The sequence below is a fragment of the Rhinatrema bivittatum genome, chromosome 4, assembly GCF_901001135.1.
Source record: "Rhinatrema bivittatum chromosome 4, aRhiBiv1.1, whole genome shotgun sequence".
NCBI lineage: Eukaryota > Metazoa > Chordata > Amphibia > Gymnophiona > Rhinatrematidae > Rhinatrema > Rhinatrema bivittatum.
In genome coordinates this window covers 342,875,445-342,898,262 of record NC_042618.1, presented here as the reverse complement: position 1 = coordinate 342,898,262, position 22,818 = coordinate 342,875,445, and the positions used below count along the sequence as shown (strand labels likewise).

General features: G+C 44.4%; 1 protein-coding gene across 3 annotated transcripts in view; it reads left to right on the top strand.

Moving 5' to 3' along the window:
- Positions 1–22,818, top strand: part of LOC115090908 (5-hydroxytryptamine receptor 3A-like) — a 79,600-nt gene that overhangs the window by 48,481 nt on the left and 8,301 nt on the right. For 2 of the 3 annotated variants that reach the window (XM_029600573.1, XM_029600574.1), the window contains exons 7-8: positions 8,084–8,294; positions 10,157–10,330. In XM_029600573.1, coding sequence (XP_029456433.1) covers positions 8,084–8,294; positions 10,157–10,330 — 385 coding nt within the window. The remainder of the gene's footprint in view (positions 1–8,083; positions 8,295–10,156; positions 10,331–22,818) is intronic. The other variant, XM_029600575.1, reaches the window with a different exon arrangement.

The following is a 22,818-nucleotide window of genomic DNA, read 5'->3' as shown; positions in this document are numbered from 1 at the left end:
TTTTTGCCTCTACGGCCAACTTCTTTTCAAATTCCCTCTTAGCTTGTCTTATTGATGTCTTACATTTAACTTGCCAATGTTTATGCTTTATCCTATTTTCTTCTGTTGGATCCTTCTTCCAATTTTTGAATTAAGATCTTTTGGCTAAAATAACCTCTTTCACCTCACCTTTTAACCATGCTGGCAATTGTTTTGCCTTCCTTAATGTGATTATGTACCCAAGCTGAAACAGCAAAAACGCTTAATAAACTAGTGAAGTAATATCCCCCGAATGAGCAGCAGGAAAAGGAAAAAGCTTGTAATTGATAACTTTACTCAATTTGCAACTTTAGGGACTAACAAGAAAATCCTGTGCCACTTTTCAGAATCATTACAATAACAGCTCGAGCAGACTCTCCAACTCTCCTCTTCACCATCAGGTGGGACTCTGGACTGATCTGTGGTACAACAGGAAAACAAAAACACAATAGATGCCTCAGTCTTATTTCAATATTTATTAGAACAGAGATGTGCTCAATGAATGCCCGACTCAGGCCGAGTTTCGCAGCTCGTTGGCCGCTGCCTCAGGGGCTTGAACACTTCACTTCATGTGAAACTGAGTGCGGCATACCACCCGAAACATTGATCAAACATTTGATGTACGTCTGATGAAACTTATTGTGTGGAGTTCCACCTAGTATTTGAAGTGTTCAAGCCCCTGAGGCAGCGGCCAACGAGCTGCGAAACTCGGCCTGAGTCGGGCATTCATTGAGCACATCTCTGTTCTAATAAATATTGAAATAAGACTGAGGCATCTATTGTGTTTTTGTTTTCCTGACGGCTATCATAGATCGCCTACCTCTTTGTTTTCTCTGATCTGTGGTACTACAGGAATGAAAATTAGCAGGTAAGAACCAATTTTTCTTTCACTGTACCTACCCAGATCAGTCCAGACTCCTGGGATGTACCAAAGCTTCTCTAACCAGGGTGGGACTGCGAGGGTCTCGCTCGAAGGATGCTTTCCCAAAAAACTAGTAACTTCTAAGGCTCGGATGTCCAATTGATAGTGTCTGGCAAAAGTATGCAAAGACTTCCAAGTGGCTGTCCTGCAAATCTCTTGCGGGGACACTAGCTGACATTTAGCCCAGGAGGCCACCTGAGACCAGGTTGAATGAGCCCTTAACCCCTCCGGGATAGGATGACCACAACAGATGTAAGCGGAACCAATGGCCTCTTTCAACCAACATGAAATGACAGCTTTTGAAGCTTTCTGACCCTTTTTTGCACCATTCCACAGCACAAAGAGGTGATCCAACAATCTGAAACTGTTAGTGACCTCTAGGTACTCCAACAATGCCCGTCTGACATCCAAACATCTTAACTTTTGCATGAAGCGTACCAACCTTCAGGTTTGGGAAAGCCGGGAGTTGCACTGACTGACTTAAGTGTAACACCAAAAACACCTTCAGCAGAAAAGGATGGAACAGTCCTTAATGAGACCTCAGAATCCAAGATCCGCAAGAAATGCTCCCTACATGACGAGGCTTGAAGTTCCAAGACCCTTAGAGCTGAACACCACCAAGAAGACCACCTTCACAAAGTGAGATCTTTTATGGTAGACCTTTTAAGAGGCTCAAATGGTGCCGAAAACATGCTTTTGAGGACCAAATTTAGGCTCCAAAGATGACACACTTTACAAATAGGACAACGCAAATGCTTTGCCCCTTGGAGAAAACGTACCACATCCAGATGCGCAGCTAGGGATGTTCCATGAACATCTGCATCCTCAGGGAGTCTAATGACAAACCTTTTGATAGCCTATTCTGCAGAAAAGCCAGAATCTGTGCCACAGACGCTCGCTGAGGATTAACCCCTTGCATTGTGCACCAAAACTCAAAAATCCTCCATACCCTGACATACGCCAAGGATGTGGAATTTTTACGAGTCTGCAACAGAGTAGAAATAACATCCTCAGGATATCCTTTCTTCCTTTATTGCCTCCTCTCAAAAGCCAAGCTGCTAGGCAAAAGCGAGCTGCCTGATATGAAAATATGGGGCCCTGACGTAGCAACTGTGGAAGATGTCCCGTCTCAATGGACCATCCACTGCTAGATTGATCTAATCTGCAAACCAAGGCCTCCATGGCCATGAGAATGACAGTTTCTGGATGGATCTCTACTCTCCTCTTAATCTTACCCACCAGGTACCTGTAGATCAGGATGTTGCATGGCCAAGGAAGAACCAGGGCATCGACCCCTTCTGCTCCTCGTTCTCTTCTGCGTCTGAAGAAGCGGGGTGCCTTGGTATTCTGCTGAGTTGCCATAAGATCCATGTGGTGTATGCCCCACCTGCAAGTAACGAGGCTTATTGCTTCCTCTGATAGCTCCCATTCTCTGGAATCTAAATTTTGTCAGCTGAGAAAATCTGCACAATGTTGGACCCCCACAATGTGAGAACCCACTATCAAGGACAGATACTATTCCGCCCAGCACATCAGCATTTTTGCTTCCTGAGCCACTGCTCAACTCTTGGTACCACCCTGGCGGTTGATGCAGGCCACCGTCGTTTCATTGTCTGACAGGATTCTGACTGGACAATTGTGCAAAACAGAAAAACTCCGTCAGAGACAATCGTACCACTCTAGTCTCTAAGTGATTGATGGACCAAGACGCTTCCTCCACTGACCATCAACCTTGCACTGACTGAGACTGACACACGGCTCCGCAACTGGAGAGAGACTGGCATCGGTAGTCTCTACCACGCACTGTGGCACCTCCAGGTCCAGCCCGCGGTACAAATGGTGCCGACCTAGCGTACTCTAAGTGGTAGTGGAAGATGAAATTGCTCTGACATCAGATCCCACCGGGTAGTAATGCTTTCTGTAGAGGTCTCATATGAGCAAACGCCCATGGGACCAGCTCCAAAGTAGATGCCATGGAACCAAGGACCTGCAAATAATCCCAGACCCTGGGCACTCAGGCCTCTAAATATGTTCAGAACTTGAGTCTGTAGTGTATTTAGAAAGATGACTCTTGGACAGATTCACTATTCAACCCAAGGATCTCAAACGATGCAACACCACTTCCACCACCTGCCTGCAAAGGTCCTCTGACTTTGCTCAGGTGAGCCAGTCATCCAGATATGGGTGAACCAGCACACTCTCCTTCCTGAGGACCGCTGCCACCACCACCATTACCTTGGTGAAGGACCTGGGAGCTGTCGCCATGCTGAACGGAAGGGCACAAAATTGAAAATGCTTTCCGAGGATCATGAACCGGAGAACCTTTGATAATCCAGATGGATCCCTATACGTAGGTACGCTTCTGTTAGATCCAAGGAAGCTGTCCGCTTCATACTGCTGTGATGACAGAATGCAGTCTCCACCCGAAACCTAGGAACTTTGAGAGCTACGTTCACTTTCTTCAAGTCCACAATAAATGGAATAACGTCCCGTCCCTTGTTCCTCCTGCTTTCGTAGATGTAGGATGGTTTGTTGTACAACCAGCTTCTTTTCTGCTAAGGCATAAGGAAATACCATGAACAGGCTTCTTAGTGGCCGAGCAAATTCTAAAGCGTAGCTTTGTCCTAGCACGCATAGAACCCACTGCTCCGACGTGATCGTGGCCCACTCCTCGTAAAACTGAGTCAAATGACCCCCTATGACAGGGACTGAGGAGTGGGCTGGCCTCACTTCATTGTACGGGCTTAGCTCTGCCACTATCCTGGATGAAGCATTCTCTGCTCACTCTATGGCCTTGAAAAGACTGGCTCCAGGACTGCGACCTCCCTGAGGTCTGCCTTTAGCCAGCGACCAGGGCTGTGCTTTGCTGGAAATGCTTTTGACCATGAAAGCGAGAGCATACTGGAAAAAATCCTTTGGGCTTGTCCTCCAGCAGCTTAATGTACCTTATTCCCTCCCAGGTGCTTTATCAGTTGCTCCAAGCCTTCTCCGAAAAGAAGCTTGTCCTTAAAAGGCAAGTCTCCAAGCTGAGCCTTCAACGAAACGTCCGCTGATCAGTTCCACAACATAAGAAGCCTCCTGGCCAAGACTGCTGACATCATCATCCTGGAAGATGTGCAGATTAGGTCATACAATGCATCTACACCATAAGAGACTGCAGCCTCCAAGTGCTCCGCCTGCTGAGACTCAGAGGGTGACATAGCCTTGTTATCCTGTAACTGCTGCATCCACCACAGTCCAGTCCGAAGCATAAAGCTGCTGCATCACAGCAGTACAGATGCCCAGAACAGACACTTCAAAAATCTTCTTAAGATGCACCTCCAGCTTCCTGTCTTGCAAATCCTTCAGAGCTGCAGCACCAACAACCAGAATGGAAATCCTTTTTATGACTGCAGAGTTGGAGGCATCCACTTTTGGAACCCTCAAGAGCTCCAGAGTGTCTTTGGGTAAAGGATACAGCTTATCCATGGCCCTGCTAACCTGAGGGCCAGTCTCCGGAGTGTCCCACTCCCTGACCACCAAATTTTTAACCAACCTGTGAAAGGGAAAATCTTGGCTGGACCTCACAAGCCGGCCATGACTGGAACCACTTGTTCCTGGTAAGACTACTCCTGCGAACCGTTATTCCTAACTCCACCATGACTGATGGGATCAGGGGCCCGAGTTCCTCTTTTTGAAATAGGTGAATCACATTGAGATCATTGGCTTCCATCATCAGGACCTTTCCCAGAGTCCTTTTCCGAGATCTGTGCAACCCGAGAAGGATCAGTGTCTGGAGAACCATCTCTAGATGGCAATCCACGATTAGACTCTTCCGAAAAACCCTCCTCAGTGGCCCCCGACACAGATGGACAAAAGGACCCTCTGAAACCTCGTGGCCCCTGAAAATTTAGACCTCTTCCTGGGCGGAGGTTCTACTGTTCTCTGTTTGGGAAAGGGCTGCTCCACAACCTTGTGGGCCAAAAAAGCTTTGTGCAGCAGCAGAACAAACTCCAGCGAAAAAGGAGAGGAACCCTCACAATCCTCTTCCAGAGTGTTATGGTTTGTGGGTTTCATGGACCTTTGGCCAGAGGTGATAGTTGTTACCACCTGTGGGGAGGAACCCCACAGGTCCACACCATTGGGGTCGAGGTCAGGTACAGCAGGAGCTCTGGGAGAGAATCTTTGGGGAGGTCTCGAGGAGCGAGGTGAGAGAGACAGCAATGAGGAACCCCACAGTAAGCAGGTTGGGCTGGAGAGCAGTACCTGGGCAGAGACCTCCGAGAGGGTGGTGCTAGGCAGGCCCGAGGAGCGGGAAGCACGAGGCAGAGCGTGCAGGAAGTATAGTGCAGAGGCAACCCCGAGGGACGGAGCTGCTTAGCAAGGAAGGTACTGATGTGATGACGTAGGCTAACTCGCGGAGCGGGGAAGCCCGAGTCGGGTCTCCAGATAATGACGTAGATGACCCCGAGAAGCAGGGAAGTGCCAGCAATCACCGGTGTTTGAAAGTAGGTGCTGCCCCGAGGAGCAGGGAAGCACGGACAGTCTCTGGTGTAGAATGTAGGCACTGCCCCGAGGAGAGGGGGAGCACGGAGCTAGGTCTCCCAAGTGTTGAGAGCGTTCCCAGAGGCAACCCTGAGGAGCGGGAAGCTGGCGGGTAGGACTACTGGAAGGCGCAGGGCTAGCCTGAGGTGCAGGGGAAGCCAGGAGACCGGGTCTCCAGAGAGAGCGCACGCAGGCCCCCAAGGAGCGGGTACCTAAGCCAGGGTCCAGAGTCCAAGAAGGGTCCGAGACAGTCAACACAGGTCTGAGGAGACAGGAGCTAGTAGAGTAGCGATGGAACTCATTGCCAAGTTGGCTAGCAAGGGGCAAAGGTGGTGGTGGTGAAGAACCCTGACCAAATGATGTCATCAGTCAGGGACGCCCGAGGCTCCTGTCGTAGCTACTTCAAAAGAGGACCCGGTGGCCCAGAGTCGGCATGGGTGGTGTCGGCATCCCGGCCGCCACGAGGAACCATGAGATACGCGGTGGTAGAGGCTAGCCCCCGCCATGAGCAGGCCCAGAGAGGTAAGCGGGACAGTACAAGACGTGAGTAGACGCGGTCACAGCCATCTGCGACCTGTGGTCATAACACAGAGGATCTTGTTCCTCCTAACTGCCCTCCGTGGGCACCTCAGGCCTCCTCAGAGGTGAAAATCAGAGAAAGCGTGAGTGGGAGATCCCTTCCCCCTGCCACACCCTGTGCATTCACCACAAAAGTTTCCAAGATGGCCACCGTTCCCACACTCAGCAACAGATCATCTGCTTCCCATATCACAGCCCTTGGCCTGCCAGTCCCGTGCTGCCTCAGAGATGCCACCAGAGAGGCATCTGTAATAGCAGCTGGTCCTACAGAGATGCACAGCACTCTCTCCACTCACAGTGCATCAGCAGCTACGCGGCATGGCCCAGCCTGACTCCGACCGTGCAGCACACGCCCAGGGAGGAGAAAGCACTGGGAGAGTCGAAACGGATGTTCCCTGCTCAACCTGAGCCCCTCTGCCGCCGACGGGGAGAGCAAACGAAAAGTAAATACTCCCCTCTTTTCAAACTTTATAAAAGACAAAAAAAGAAAATATCCTTATCTGAAGGGTGACAGAGGCTTCTCCCAAGTCTCCTGAAGGTGAGGGAACTGCACCACCAGCTTTCACCCCCGGCGTGATTCAGCAAGCAATCAAGGGTCCCCAAGCTCTGCTCATCCACCTCTAAAACTAGGAGGGATGGTCCCACCAGGACCTCCCAACCTCCTGGGAGGAAATTCTTCCTTTGTTATTATCAGATAGAGAACTGCAGGTTTTGCACTTCCTGCATCTGCTGGAGACAGAGAAATACTGAAGGACGGCAGGTGGCACATCAGTTTATGTGGCTGTGGCTGTGAAACTTTCTCTGTCTCCATCTTCTGGAAGGTAGGCAAAACCCAGGAGTCTGGACTGATCTGGGTATGTACAGGGACATGCCCATTTGTACTAGCAAAAAAAGGGTTAAGGAGGAGTAGTCTAATGGTAACAACTGCAGGCCAAGATTCAAATCTTGTTTCTCCTAAAGATGCACCATGGGCAGGTCACTTCACCTTCCATTGCTTCACATACAGACTTAGAACCTGATGTAATAAAGGTCTAAATCTGTGTGCACATTTTTACCCAGAAATATGTGCACACTCTTGATGTAGTAAGGAGTTTGTATGCAAAAAACCCTGCATGCATAAACCTGTGTAAAATTGTATGCATAAATTAGTGCTCCTCAATTTAAATCCTATGTTAAATGAAGGCATCAGCTTTTACTTCCCAATGCAGATGTGCATGTAAACTCAACTCATGCTTTCTTAATGCTAGAAATCTAACTCCTGATCAGAGCAGGAATAAAGTTACACGAACTGTTAGTCTCTGGGGCTGAACCCAAAGTTGATGGTGTGGGGGTTCTGTACTCCGAATTCATGCACATAAAGCGCTGCTCAAATCAAGTTTTCTGTGCAGAGCAATGCTTTGTATACATTTTGGTGTACCCACATTTTTTTGAGGCACAAATCTTGTTTCATGTACAGAAGATGCCACTTGTGTGCAGAAAATGTGTTTTATGTATATAAATTGTATTTTCTGTGTGTAAAGTATGTTTTCTGTGCACACTGTTGGGTTTTTTTTTGTTTTTTTTTAATCATTAGCATAAGGTTCTCAAGCCAATCATCAGGACATGCCTAGCCAGTCAGGTTTTTAAAATATCCCTAATAAATGTGCATGCACTGCCTCCATTGTATGCAATCATTCAGGATATCTTGAAAACTTGACTGGCTAGTATGTCCTGATGACTGGGTTGAGTGTCCCTGCATTAATTTACTGGATCGGGATTTAGCTCAATTTTTTACCGAGTAAGTAAAGAAATGTGAGCTAAAATTTAACTCACATTTTTCCTACATCAGGCCCTCAGATTATAAGCCCTCTGGGGCAGGGTACTACCAACTGTATCCAAATTGTAACTCACCTTGAGCTCATTTTGAAATGTAAATAATTAAATCCAAATTTCAATAGGATCCCAAGTGACTTTCTTTTGGCTGCATAATTTTATACAGGACCTACTTCATACACAGATCAACTAGTTACTTCTTGCTTGTCTTGATCTTTGTTTTGATAGTTATCCATGGAAAGAAGACCAGTTTTACATGTTTTGAATCTTATTTTGCCAACATCCTCCTTTTTGTTAATGGATACAGCCACTTGTTTCATCTCCGGCTGCCATACGGAGAAGACTGCCTTCAAGATAACACTGATCCTTGGAGTCTCTGTTTTATCCTTGATCCTTAACGAAATCCTGCCAACTACTTCCAATAATCCCCCAGTAATAGGTACCTCCTGATTTAATTGCTCTGGGTCCATTGTCATTCTGAAATATTTGTTCACAGAACATGGTGGATACTTAGAACAGCCTCCCAGTGCAAGTGGTGGAGAATGAAAATAAAAATAAAACTTGGGTCAAGTACAGATGGGAGGTTAAAGCCTGAAATTGGGTACGCTGTAATAGGGTTTGGCAGATGAGATAGGCCTTACAGTCCTTATCCACCTTCTCTTTCTCTGTTTCTCCATGTTAAAGCTCAGACTCAGGGATACAAACACAGGGGGAGAGAGACAACACATGTAATGCATCTATGCTTATAAACCAGAGGGGAGGCAATTCTAGTCCTTGAGTAATACAAACAGGTTTGGTTTTCAGGACATCCACAATGAGTATATGCAGGAGAGATATTTGCATGCAAGAAACAGTGCGTGCAAATATCTCTCTTGCATATTCATTGTGAATATCCTGAAAACCAGACCCGTTTGTTGTACCTGAGACCCGGAGTTGTCTATACTTGTTATAATCCAAATATTCAAATAAGAACATTTAGGGATAAATTTTCAAAACATTATGCCTCTGCCCATGTGGTCTGTATTTCATAAACTACTCACATTTTCACTTTTGCATGCACATAAACATAAAGGGGCGTTCTGAGGCAGGGCCAACATTTACTTACATACATTGCAATTTTAAGAGACACTTCCACATACAGATTTGCCAGCTTGCATGTATAATTTTACACCTGCTAATGTCCTGGACTAAGTGAAATTAAATGTGCTCATTGTGTACTAATGGCTGGGTGAACTGGGGGAGGAGTTCAGGCTGAAGAACCAAGAGGGTCTGAATGACCTGGAGAAGGATTGGGCAAACTAGTGGACTAATTGGTAATTTCCTTGACAGGTGCATGATTTAAAATACACTAACTTATGCAAGTCATACTTTATTTTCGTGTGTGAAATACACCCATATATTTTTAAAATAGGTAGGAAAAGTACATTGCATGCATTCATGTGTAAGCCTACATATGCATGTATGTTGCAAGCATAGTTCCCTCTAAGCTGAGCATATGAGTGATCGCTTATACATTTCTGAGCACTCACAAATTTTTCTTTGTACTATATGCAGAAATGCAATGCTAATACTGGTGCTCAAAAATTGATTTAAAATAAATTGCTGCTCACACGAAAAAAAATTTGCACACACCTAGTCACTCCTTGGAGGGAACATTGGCAGAGTAGAGATGCACAGATTTCTTAACACACGAATATATCAAATGCAAAGGTTATAAAATGCTAGCATACAATTGCTCATGCCATATAAGCATGTATGTGCTGCCACGCACATCTGTTTGAAAGTTATTCTCCCAGTCTCATATAAACGATTGCAGTTTGAAAGGGATCTGGTTCAATGTTGTGTAGTATAGAAGACCTGTGTAATGATGTGTCACCTTTCACCCTACATTCTGTAGAGATGACACTCCAGAAAATGTGGGCTTATGGTGCTAATAACCTCTCTCTCCTGAAGAGCTGTGTAATTAATACCAAGTAGTATTCTGAGCCTCTAATTATTAAAGTGGACAGAACAGGTTTTTATTGTGTGCTGATGTCCATTAGCAAAGTAGACTCCTGCATGGAAACCAGCATAAAATGTTGTGCCATTAGGCCATTATAAACTATGATAAAAAGGAAATCAGCCTGGAGGGAGAGCTTACAGTTATCAGCTTTCTGTACTCAGCAGAAAAAGGCAGCGCCTCTGTGCATTGTTTTGAATGCAAAGGGAATGTGCAAGCAACGACTGTGTCCCATGAGATGAATTATGTTATTACACTTAAGCCTTTGCAGTTTCAATTATAGATTTTTGTTTCTCTTGCAGCAATATTTTTCACAGGTTCATTTGTGTTCATGATTGCTGGTATACTAGAAATTTTCATAGAGCAGTACTTGGAGTCCAGATCTCGGCATCCTTTGCCCAAGGTCCTGAAACAGATTCTCAGATGCTTGAAACAAGACAAGAAAAATGCTGAAACTTCTCTCCAAGCCAGTATGGGTTGGTATACTTCAGTAGTTATAGCCTTATAGACATCCAAAGTGGTCTGGGGTAGATATATATATATATATATATATATAAACTTTTCTACCAGATAAAACTATGGAATTAGAGATTTAGGATATGGGATTTAGTTGTGCGATATGGTTCTGTTTTTCAGGGGTTTGGGTTGATTTTAGTAGTGGATGGGCTATGACTGCTCTCTTATTTTATTTACTGTAACTTTGCCTTTAGCCCCTAGAAAGAGTAGAGATGAGGTAGAGTAGTTGTATTGTTTTATATCGTATTTCATGTTGATATTGTTTTGGAATATTGTAAACTGCTTTGGGTCGTTTTAGAGAAAGCCAGTCTATAAATGGACATATTTACATGCCATATTAGATTATAGCAAACGGTATATACTGATATGTGGCTACAAGTCATGAAACCAAAGGTTGACGACAGACGTGGACCACTTCATAAACACACAGAGCCTTGGCAAGAGTCTTCACACCTATGTACATTTTTTTCATATTCTATCTAAAAAATACAAATCAAAATGCATTAAAGTAGGAGGTTTTTTTTTACTGAACTACACAACATATTCTATACTTTTATTGTACTAGAACAATTCTAGAAATATTCCAGAAGTAATAAACTCGAAAAGCCTCGATTGCATATATGTCTTCCCATCCCTTGATTCAATACTTCATGGAAGCCCTTTTTTGCAGCAGTAACAGCCACGAGTTGTTTAAGACAAGTGTTGTACATACCAACTTTGCACAACAGGATGGTGCAGTTTTTTGCCCATTTTTCTTGGCAAAAGAGCTCAAGCTCTTTCAAGATGGCTGCGAACTGCAGTCTTCAACCGTTGTCACAGATGTTCCCATTGGATTCAAGAATATTCACTTTCTTCTTGCTGAGCCACGTCATTGTTGATTTTGCTTTGTTCTTTATTGAAAGGCAAATCTTTCCTCCACTCTCAGGTCTAAGGCAGACTGGCACAGGTTTTCTTCCAGGTCCTGCCTATACTTTCAACCATCCCATCTTTCCCTTGGATCTTCACAAGCTTCCCTTGTCCCTGCTACTGCAAAGCATCACCTCAACAGAATGCTGCCGCCACCATGCTCTACTTTAAGAATGGCATTGGCAGGGTAATATGCTACGGTTTTTTTTACACCACACATCGCTTAGCATGGAGAGCAGTGTGTTCCACTTTGGTCTCATCAAGCCGCAAAACCTTTTACCGCATGCTTGTAATGTCCCCTCCCTGAAGTGTTTCTTTGCAGATGAAATGCGACACATCATACGGCTTTTCTTCAATAGTAGCTTCCTTCTTGCCACCCTCTCATTCAGGCCATGTTTGTGGAGCAATCTTGAAACTGTTAAACCATCAGCATTTTCCCCAGGCTCAACTAGAGACCGCTGTAGTTCTTTTAAAGTAATCTTAGGTCTTATAGTGACCTTCCTCAGGAGTTTGCTTAACTTACAGCCTCTGACTTAGGAGAGACAGCCTGATCAAGGTAGTGTCTGTTTCCATTTTACAATGATGGAACTGATAGTGCACCAAAGGGATATTCAAAATACACTGAAATTTTCTTATAGCCTTCCTCCAGTCTGTATCTTTGAGTAACATTATCCCAGAGTTGTTTTGGCAGCTCCTAGTTCAGCATTTTTTGGACCTTTGTTTCAAATTTATACAATAAAAACACCATAATTCTTCATCAAGAGGTATTTGAATCTTCTCAAGTGGGCTCTATTTTCTCTGTGGATACAGCCACACAAAGCGAGTGATATCATCCGAAGGTACCAAGATCGGGTGAAGTTCGCTCAAGGCCCAGAAGTTTCCAGACATGTATCTGGGCATGTGCGGGTCTTCCCACATTAGCATCACCATGTTCCACTCGTCAGTTTTAATTCATCCACGATTGTGAACAGTCGGTTAGGATTCTCTCAGAGCATCACTGCATTGAAAGACATCAGAAGATAAATAGAAAAGAAAAGTTCCATTTAAACTGTGCCAGCAGTGTCATCACGAAAAGGCGAGTAAAGATTTATACGACCTTTGCCTAAGATATCTAGGGCCAGACCATAACATGACAAATCATGGACCCTATAGGAAATTGTCCCCACAGGCCAGAATCTACAAGGATTTAAAACAAATATGAAATTCAAATTCAACGGATGATAAATCAAGAAAAAAAATCAGTCATCTTCTCCTTTAGGCTCGTTGAAAACAAGAAAACCTGTTTCGAGCAAGATTGGCATAGATAGCCTTGAAATAGGTCCATTGGCACACAGTAGAATGATGGCTCTGCTCTAAGTGAATATATAGAACCGAAAAATCAACTGCATGCAGACAACACAGCGCCGAACTTTCGATGTGGAAGACTGTGCACAGCACAGGCAATTCAGTGCCAAACCCCATGGTCCAGAAACAGCAGTATGGAAATTTAACAATGCCAAGACATCAGCACAGTGCAGACAGATCATCGCGTGCACACAGACATACTCTATGCCATAAAAGCAGAAGCATAAAAATAATTCTTCTGGGTCTAATTATTTGCCATGTAAATGACAAAAAGCTAGTAATTCAGATGCCAACACAGATATGAGTATCTCTTCACTGCCTGTTTTAGTGGTTGAAAAGAACTCACCTGTACCCAACAAGGAGGTCTAACGTGTCACTACCAGTGTCACTACTACTGCTAGAATGCCATGCTTTTGTGCAGACCTTAGTCTTTCTTTGTACAAAAATACATGAAAGATGTTCCAGTTTCAGACTAGAAGCCCATTTTAAAAACAAACAACGTCAGAAAAGATAAAGGCAAAACCAATAAAAGTGAACACAAGCCCCGCAGAACATACCCAGGAACAGCCTCAAAACACCAACTGAAGAGCAAGAATCCTCTATCGAGAATTTTAAGAAAAAGTCTCTGAATTATTTTCATTCACTGGAATTTTATCCATAAACCATTTTTCAGGGTTATCATCAGATCCTTCTCCAGAACCAGTTAGGAATATTATTCCACCAGAAGACACTACTTATCCAAACTTCATAGTAAAAATGGTTGTGTCAATTTCATTTAATATGGAAGAAGATAACAAGGTTAAATAAATACCACCAGAGCCCTCTGCTTCATATAATCACCCAAACATTATAAAGCAGTACTAAAGCCTGAGGCTTTAAAAGAGTTTCAATACGGGATCTGGAAAGGGTCTTCCTCCATATCGTCGGTAGCTAAAACAATTGATAGAAAATACATGTTTCAGAGATGCTCTGATCACACAAAACTACAATCTATCCACAAGTCTGATTGTTGAATTGGCCACAAAAAGAGCTTAAAAAAATACAAAAAAACCCTAAAAATTATTACAGAACTCCTGAAAGAGATGCCAGAATACTGTACTCCACCAGTAAAAGAAAGGTGTCCCAAACAGCAACACTAAAAGCAGGAACTGAAGCAACTGCTTACGCATATGTCATTAGCGCTAAACAATTAAAAAACCGAAATACTCTTTATCGGTAACAAGGTAACAGAGAAAGTAGAAAAGGACATCCTTAACTGTCTCCCTTTATATAAAATTCAATCTGAGGTAAGAGATTTAGGGTGTATGCTAGACTCTGAGCTTAAAATGAAATCTTCTGTAAAGGCTGTCCTAAAAGACGGTTTTCACAAATTAAGAGTGTTAAGGAGACTAAAACCACTACTGCACTCAAACGATTTTCGGATTGTAGTCCAGGCATTAATTCTACCCAAGTTAGATTATTGTAATGCCCTATGGTTGGGTTTGCCCTCATCGACTATCCGTCCGCTGCAATTGTTGCAGAACGCCGCTGCACGGCTAATATCTGACACAAAAAAATTTGATCATGTTTCCCCAGTTCTGATGGGTTTACATTGGTTGCCGGTTCAGTTCCGTATACAATATAAGTGCCTAACTTTAATACATAAAGCAATATATGGCACGAATTCGGAATGGCTGAATGCCTCCTTACGTATCCATGTCCCATCACGAAATTTGAGGTCCCTTGGGCAGGCCATGTTGACCATTCCATCGCCCAAGCTGGCTCACCTTAGTTCAGTGAGAGAGAGGTCCTTATCTTTGGCAGGACCAAAAATGTGGAATTCTTTACCCGCTGAGATTCGGACAGAAGAGGACATTAACAGCTTTAGGAAGCAGATAAAAACCTGGCTATTCGAACAGGCTTTTAGCCTGAATAGTTGACCCCGTTTTCCATAGTAGTACAGAGACACTAGGAGAGGAGGGAGAGGAGAGTCCAAGAGGGAAGGAGGGGAGATGGGTGGGTGGGGGGGAGGAGGGTAGATGGATGGGTGGAGGGAAGGGGGGTACCTGGGAAGATGTGGCAGTATTGTTGGGATTTGAAAGGGTTTAGTTTAATATATTTTTAGCCAGCTAGCTTTTGGTTTTAATGTATTTTAGTCATGTACCATGTTTTGTTTTTAGTATATATGTGTTTGAAGGTTGCTACTGCAACTTCAATCAATGTAAACCGCCTTGAAATGAACTTGAAAGCCGGTATATAAGATTGAATAAATAAATAAATAAATAAATATCAAATACAAATGTATTTTTGTTCAATAAAATTTTGTTCAATAAATCTACAAATAATTAAACTATATCAACACCAGGAGTTTATAGGAATAACCCTGGATATAATAAAAGGAAAAGCTTATCTTCCCACTTAAAGAGCATTCAATCTCCTTGCCATTTCACAGATAACCACATATTCATGAAGCTACTAGGCCAGGGTGACCAACTCTGGTCCTTTAGAGCAACAAACGTTCCAGGTTTTTAGGATATCCACAAATGAGTATGGATGAGATAGATTTACATACAATGGAGAGAATACATGCAAACTTATTTCCTGCATATTAATTGTGGATATCCTGAAAACCTGGCCCATTTGAGGCTCTTCAAGACCAGAATTGGCATCATTAAGCCATATGGCTTCTACATTTCACATGAATCCCTTAGCGTATCTGAAAATGAGAAAAGCAAAGTGCCATGTGAAGCATTAATTTCTTCCATGACGTGGGTCATGAGAGAAAAAAACAAAACAAAACAAAAAAACCCTTATTCATTCAAAACAAAACATTCAAAAAAAACAATTACACTGGATGCCTTCCAACAAGGGTAGGGAGCTCACCTAGACAACATATGTACACAAGGTGTTTGGACTCATCAAGACTCATTATTACATATAAACCATGTGGAACTCAGAACTATCTTCAAAGCCCTACAAGTCTTTGCACAATGGCTGATAAAAAAAAAAATTGCTGCAGATTCAAAACAGAAAATCAAGTAGCTATGTTTCATTTAAGCAAGCAAGGAGGAACTGGGTCTTATTACCTCTGCAAAGAAATGATTCAAATATGGGCAGCTGCGAGAAACATACAAATCTTAATAATATACCTAGCAGGCAATTAATTAGCAGACATGTTGAGCTAACAGCTTCAACCACACAAATGCTCTCTAGAAAATACTTTGCTTCAAGAAATCTTCAGCCAATGGGAACACTAGAAATGGACATTTTTGCTTCTTTCAATCACAAAATACTGTTCAAGAAGCCCATATTGATGGATGCATTTGTAATATCTTGGAATCAAGGACTGACCTATGCTTTTCACCCATTCTTCTGATCTCAAAGATGGTCTTTGGATTAAGAACAGAAGAAGAATCAATGATACTGATAACACCATACTGGCCAAGACCTCACAGACTATCAATCTGCCTGCCGATATGCTTGCTGATATTCCCAAACCTACTTACTAATGCAGTACAATGGAGCAGTCCTGCACCTCAGCCTTCAGTCGCTAGCTCTGACAGCATGTAGATTGAAAGCCAAATAATGAAGAACTTAAGAATTCCAGATAATGGAAAAGAAGTTCTAGTAGCCTTGAAAAGACTGTCAAAAAGAAAATCATAACTGTAAATGGAGGAAATTCACAATATAGTGCAAGAACCAAAATGAAAACTCATTCACTTGCTCATCTACTTCATTTGTCCAACACAGGTTTAAAAAACAACATCAGAGTACACTTGAGTGCCATTGTGGCATACCACCAATACAAATCAGGCTTACCAACTTCAAAATATCCTAACATATCCAGATTTCTAAAAGGACTAAATAATATAAAGCTATCATTGAGGACACTACCCCCACAATGGAAATTAAACATGGTATTACAGCAATTAACGAAAAGACCTTTTGATCCAATGGTGAATGCACAATTAAAGTTTCCCTTATGGAAGGTCTTGTTCCTGATCACAGTTAAATCTGCAAGAAGAGTAAGCAAACTGCAGGCATTAGTGACTTACTCTTCATACACAAAACTTTTCAACAAGGTAGTATTAACACCACATCCTATATTTCTGCCAAAGGTTGTCTCAGATTTTCATCTAAACCAAGAAACAGTTTTACCTACGTTTTATCCAAACCCATACAAAACACAAATGAAACAAAAAATGCATAAATCTGACTGCAGAAGAGCTTTCCCAAACATTTCAGGAAGACTACACAATTACTATTATCTTATGATGTCAGTAGATTTTGTGTTGCAGTTAAGAAGCAAAAACTTTGTCAAGATGGCTTACTCGATGCATTGCTTATTGCTACAAAGTAAATGGAATTACCTTGTCTCATCCAGCAAAAACCAGCAAGTGAGCAATTGCAACCTCAATAGTGCATCTAAATAACACATCCATTCAATAAATTTGTACAGCAGCTACCCAGTCCACAATCAACACCTTCATAAGACATTACTGTCTAGATAAAGAATCAGAAAGACAGTAAATTTGGACAAACTGGCTTACAATATTCATTTTGGGTTGCATGAATAGGGAATGTTAAAGACACTGGCAATCCTCAGCAAGGAAGTCCCTAATTGAGTGGCTATATTGCACTACTTGACCACGGAGAAAGCAAAGCTGCTTACCTGTAGTGGGTATTCTCCATGGACAGCAGTGCAAACAGCCTCACAATCCCTCCCTCCTCTCTGGAAAGCTGGATAGCTCTGTATTAAACTGGAAGTCGGTGATGCTAACGTGGGAAGACCCGTGCAAGTCCAAATACATGTCTGGAAATTTCTGGGCTATAAGAGAACATCACCCAATCTTGGCACCGTTGAATGATGTCACCCACTTGTGTGGCTGTTTGTGCTGCTGTCCACAGAGAGCCCCTGTTACAGGTAAGCAGTTTTCCTTAACTTATGGGCCTGATGGTAATTTTTGAACCAGAGCTAATCTGGGTTTGCTATGACAAAGGATGCAAAGAGTTAAGAAATCAAGGGTTTTTTTGTTTTTACTAATTGTTTTTGGAAGATTTTTATAATTTATCTCTCTTGAAGAAAGAGTCGAGTATGTTGTGTAGATCAGTGAAAAATCTCCTACTTTAAATCATTTTTATAAATATTTGACAAGAATGTGAAAAATGTACAAAGATGTGATTATTTTTGCAATGCACTGTAAGAGTAGACAAGAATAATTACTGCTCAAAGTCTTATTGAGATTACAATTGGAGAAATTACTTACCTGATAACTTTGTATTCCTTAGTGTAGACAGATGGACTCAGGACCAATGGGTTATGCTCCCCTGCCCAGCAGATGGAGACTGAGTCAGATTTCAAAGTTGACATCACTCTACATAGTGCCCTCAGGCCTCCAGTATTCTCTTCAAAAGCCACTGTGGACATACTAGTGAAAAAAATGTGATTAAAAACAGATAAACATAACTGTACTCAACTAACCATAAACACTGAATTTCAGTAAGAATATAGGTGCTCTGATCTAGGGACTGGATGAACATTTACCCATAATCTCTTGGATTTGAGATCCACTCCATGGGCAAATCCTTGGCACAGTTCTTGGGCAGCAGAGGGTGGGATGCTGAGTCCATCTTTCTACACCAAGGAAAACAAAATTATCAGGTAAGTAATTTATCCATTTCCTAGTGTGTAGCCAGATGGACTCAGGACCAAAGGGATGTATAAAAGCTACTCCCGATCGGGGCGGGAGGCTGTCCGCGGTCCGGTTAACACTGCCCATGGCCTATATGTCCAGGCAATAGAACCTGGAGAAAGTGTGGAAGGAGGACCACGTCGCCGCTTGGCAGGTACCAATGGGAGACAGCAGTCTGACTTCCGCCCATGAGACCGCCTGAGCCCTAGAGGAATGAGCTTTAATCTGAGAAGGTAGTGGCTTTCCTGCCTCTACATAGGCTCCCGTGATCACCTTCTTAATCCAGCGAGCTATGGTATCCCGCGAAGCTGGTTCGCCCTGCTTCCTTCCACTGTGAAGGACAAACAGGGGGTCCCATCTATCGGATAGTTCTGAAACTTCCAGATACCCCACCAAAAGTCTACTGACCTTCAAATGCTGGAGGAAGTGGTATTCCACCGTGTCCTTGAATTTATCCAGGGATGGCAATGAAATGGATTGATTCAAATGAAACTCCGAGGCTACCCTGAGCAAAAAACACCGTTTTCAAGATTAATAAACGCAAGGAAAGACTGCGCAGCAGCTGAAAAATGGGACCTGACAAAAATTCCAATACTAGATTAAGATTCCACAAGGAAACTGACCACATCTGGATGAGCTGACAGGGAGGTTCCATTCATCTCACCCCGAAACAGGATAGAGCTGCTACCTGTACCTTCATGGAGTTGAGGGCCAAACCTTTATTCAAGCCGATCTGCAAAAATTACAGGATAAGTGTGATTTTACTGTCCAAGGAAGGACACTGCGTTTCCTCGCACCAGGTCCTCACATATGCTAGAGATGTGGAAAACTTCTGAGCGTGGAGTAAGGTGACAATTACCGCCGCAGAATATCCTCGCTTCATCAGGCATGCCTCTCTCAAGGGCCAGACCGAAAGTCAGAATCAAGTCGGATCCTCGTGAAGGACTGGTCCCTGCCACACCAAATCCCTGTGCTGTGAGAGGCACAGGGGGATCTCCACCAGGAATCTCTGCATGTCTGCATACCATGGACGCCTGGGCCAATCTGGAGCCACTAGGACTAATCCCCTGTGGTGTTCAATTCCGTGAATGACCCTGCCCAGCAGGGGCTGAAGGGAAGGCATATAGTAACTCTTCTTCCGGCCAGAGCTGAACGAGGGCATTGATTCCCAGGGACCACAGATCTCTTCTGCGACTTAAGAATCAGGGAACCTTTGCATTGTGAGATGCGGCCAGCAGGTTGATGGACGGGAGGCCCCAGCGATCTTCTATCAGTTGAAAGGCTTTGTCAGACAACACCATTCTCCTGAATCCAGACTGCTTAGAAAGTCTGCTCTGACATTGTCTTTTCCTGTGATGTGGGAGGCTGAGATCATCTGTAGATGTATTTCTGCCCACTCCATGAGGAGGTCTATCTCCTGTGACACTTGCTGGCTCTTGGTTCTTCCCTGGCGGTTGATGTAGGCTACTGTTGTTGCGTTGTCAGACATTACACAGACCGCTTGATCCTGGAGTCTGTGGCTGAATTGTAAACACACCAACCTGACTGCCCGGGCTTCCAGGCGATTGATGTTCCAGAGGGCCTCTTCGTCCATCCAAAATCCCTGGGCCGTGAGTTCCTGACAGTGAGCTCCCCAGCCCCGGAGACTAATGTCTGTGGTGAGAACCAGCCAGTTCGGTGATGACAGGGATACATCCCTGTTCAGATGAGCCTCCTGCAACCACTACTGGAGGCGAGAGCAGACTCCCATTGGTAAGTGGAGCTGAACTGAATATTCTTGAGAATGTGGGTTCCAACGTGACAGCAGTGAGCGTTGAAGTGGGTACGTTTGCTCTCGCCTCTGCACTACTTCCAAGTTTGCCGCCATCAAACTGAGCACGTGGAGATAGCTCCACACCATCGGGCATATTGTGTACATCAACTGACACACCTGGGACATCGACGTCCGTATCCGTGTGGTCAGGAAGAAGACCTTGCCCTGCCTGGAGTCAAACCGGACTCCTAGATTCTCCAAGGACTGGGAAAGCTTGAGACTGCTTTTGTCCAGGTATACTACCCAACTGAGTTCCTGAAGCAAGGAGGTCACCCTGTTGGTCACCTGGAGGCTCTCTCTTCCATGGACTTGGCCCGGATCAACCAGTTGTCCAAGTACAGCTGTACCAGGATTCCTTCTCTTCTCAATGCTGCTGTCACGACCACCATAATCTTGGAAAATTTTCTGGGGGTGGTGGCTAGGCCAAAGAAAGGTGCCCAGAACTGATAATGGCAACCCAGAACTGTAAAGCGTAGGAAGCACTGGTGTTCTTGATGTATTGGAATATGTAAAGGAGTAGTCTAGTGGTTAGAGCAGTGAGCTACTAACCAGGAGACCAGGGTTTGAGTCCTGCTGTTGCTCCTTGCCTCAGGTACAAACTTACAGGCCGATACAGTACAGTGTGCTCCGGTGGAGCGCACTGTTAACCGGCATTTGGACGCACGTTTGACGTGTTAGCTTTACCCCTTATTCAGTAAGGGGTAATTTATTTATTTAGGGTTTTTATATACCGACATTCTCGATATACATATCAAATCAAGTCGGTTTCCATAGAACAAAACTGTCGCCGGTAAGGCGTTACATTAAACAATAACCCCCCCCCCCCCCCGAGACTAATAGCGCCGCAACATGCAAATGCATGTTGATGGCCCTATTAGTCATTCCCACGCGATACAGTAAGTAAAATGTGCAGCGAAGCCGCACATTTTACTTTAAGAAAATTAGCGCCTACCCAAAGGTAGGTGTTAATTTCTGCCGGTGCCAGGGAAGTGCACAGAAAAGCAGTAAAAACTGCTTTTCTGTGCACCCTCCAACTTAATATCATGGCGATATTAAGCCTGAGGTCCCAAAAGTTAAAAAAAAAAAAATTTAAAAGCAGCCCGCGGCTCGTGGGTTGAAAACCGGATGCTCAATTTTGCCGGCGTCCGGTTTCTGAACCCGTGGCTGTCAGCAGGCTCGAGAATAGACACCGGCAAAATTGAGCGTCGGCTGTCAAACCCTCTGACAGCCGCCGCTCCTGTCGAAAAAAAGGTGCTAGGGACGCGCTAGTGTCCCTAGCTTCCAGTACCCATTTGTCTGAAGTGATTTCAACCCACTGTTGGTAAAAGAGTGACAGATGGCCCCCTATCTCCTCGTTCCGAAGATGGGTCGGTAAAATTTCATTGGGAAGTTCGGGATGAACCTGAACCTGCCCCTCTTTGGGCTTTTGACTATGAAAGGACCAAGTTCTCCCAAAGGGCTGAGACCTCTGAAATGTCAAGTTTCTGTAGGGGTGGAAACATTGGGAGCCCCTGGACTGGCCCCTCATATGCAAGAGGAGCTGCAACTGCTTACTCTTATCTTCTGGTAGCTGGGGGCTGGAGATTCGCCCCCATTTACTGGCCAGTTTTTTCAATTTGTTTCCTAATAGGAGTGATCCTTTAAAGAGCATCTTTGTAAGCTTGGCCTTGAAGGTTGCCTCTTCTGGCTACTACCACTGAAGCCACTCCTCTGGCCGAAGTATGGACTAAATCTGAGCCCACTTCTGATAAAAAGGTGGCAGCGGGTTCCATAGCAGCTCTGGGATTCTCCCCCGACACACCTACATCCTGAGAGAGAAGTAGGCACGAACGAGCTACCACGGCACAACAAGAAGCAATCTGTAAGGTCATTGCTACTGTGTCAAAGGCTTGTTTAAGGATAAACTCCATCCATCTAGAGTGTGCATCATTTAAGGCCGATCTCCCTCCACTGGGTTAGTTCGCTTCGATACGGCGCAGACCAGTGCATCCACTTTTGGGAAATGCAAATGCTCTCTCACTGCTGGATCCAGCGGGTATAGAGCCTCTAACACATGACCCCCCTTTAAAATTTGTCTCTGGGGCATCCCATTCCAGGTCAGTCAACTCCTAGATGACTCCCAGTACTGGAAATTAGCAAGAGGCTTTCCGAAGGGAAATCATAATGGGATTCTTCTTTGGTTCCATCATAGAGTCCGCCCCCGGAACTCCCAGCATCTTCGGGGTCTGGGAAACCAGGGCCAGCAATTTGTCTCTATGAAAGAACCATAACATGGTTCGATACGGTTCCAACCCAGGGGGAATTTCCCCTTCTTCCAAGGGATCTGAATCCTCCTCTTCATCTGTGCCATCGAGGTCCCTACTAGGGATACGCTTGGTCAGGCAAGGCATGCCTAGAGGTCTGCCGATAGAAATGGAAGAGGGAGGAGTTACTGGCTGGGACTCTATCTGGACAGGAGCAAGCGAGGTAGTAGACTGCGCCTTGTGATGAGGCCCACTGTTTACCCAGGGGCAGATCAGGCAGCAAAGGCCTCAGAGAGACCAGGGGGAGACTACATTTCCCAGGCAATTTGAGCCAAGGCCAGACCAATGGGAAGAGAGAAAGAGAGCTGGTCATACACTAGGAGGAGTGACACTGGGGGAGGGAACGCACACACCTGAACCTATAAAGAGGGAGGAGATGCAGGATGAAGCCGTGGAATTTAAATCAAAGG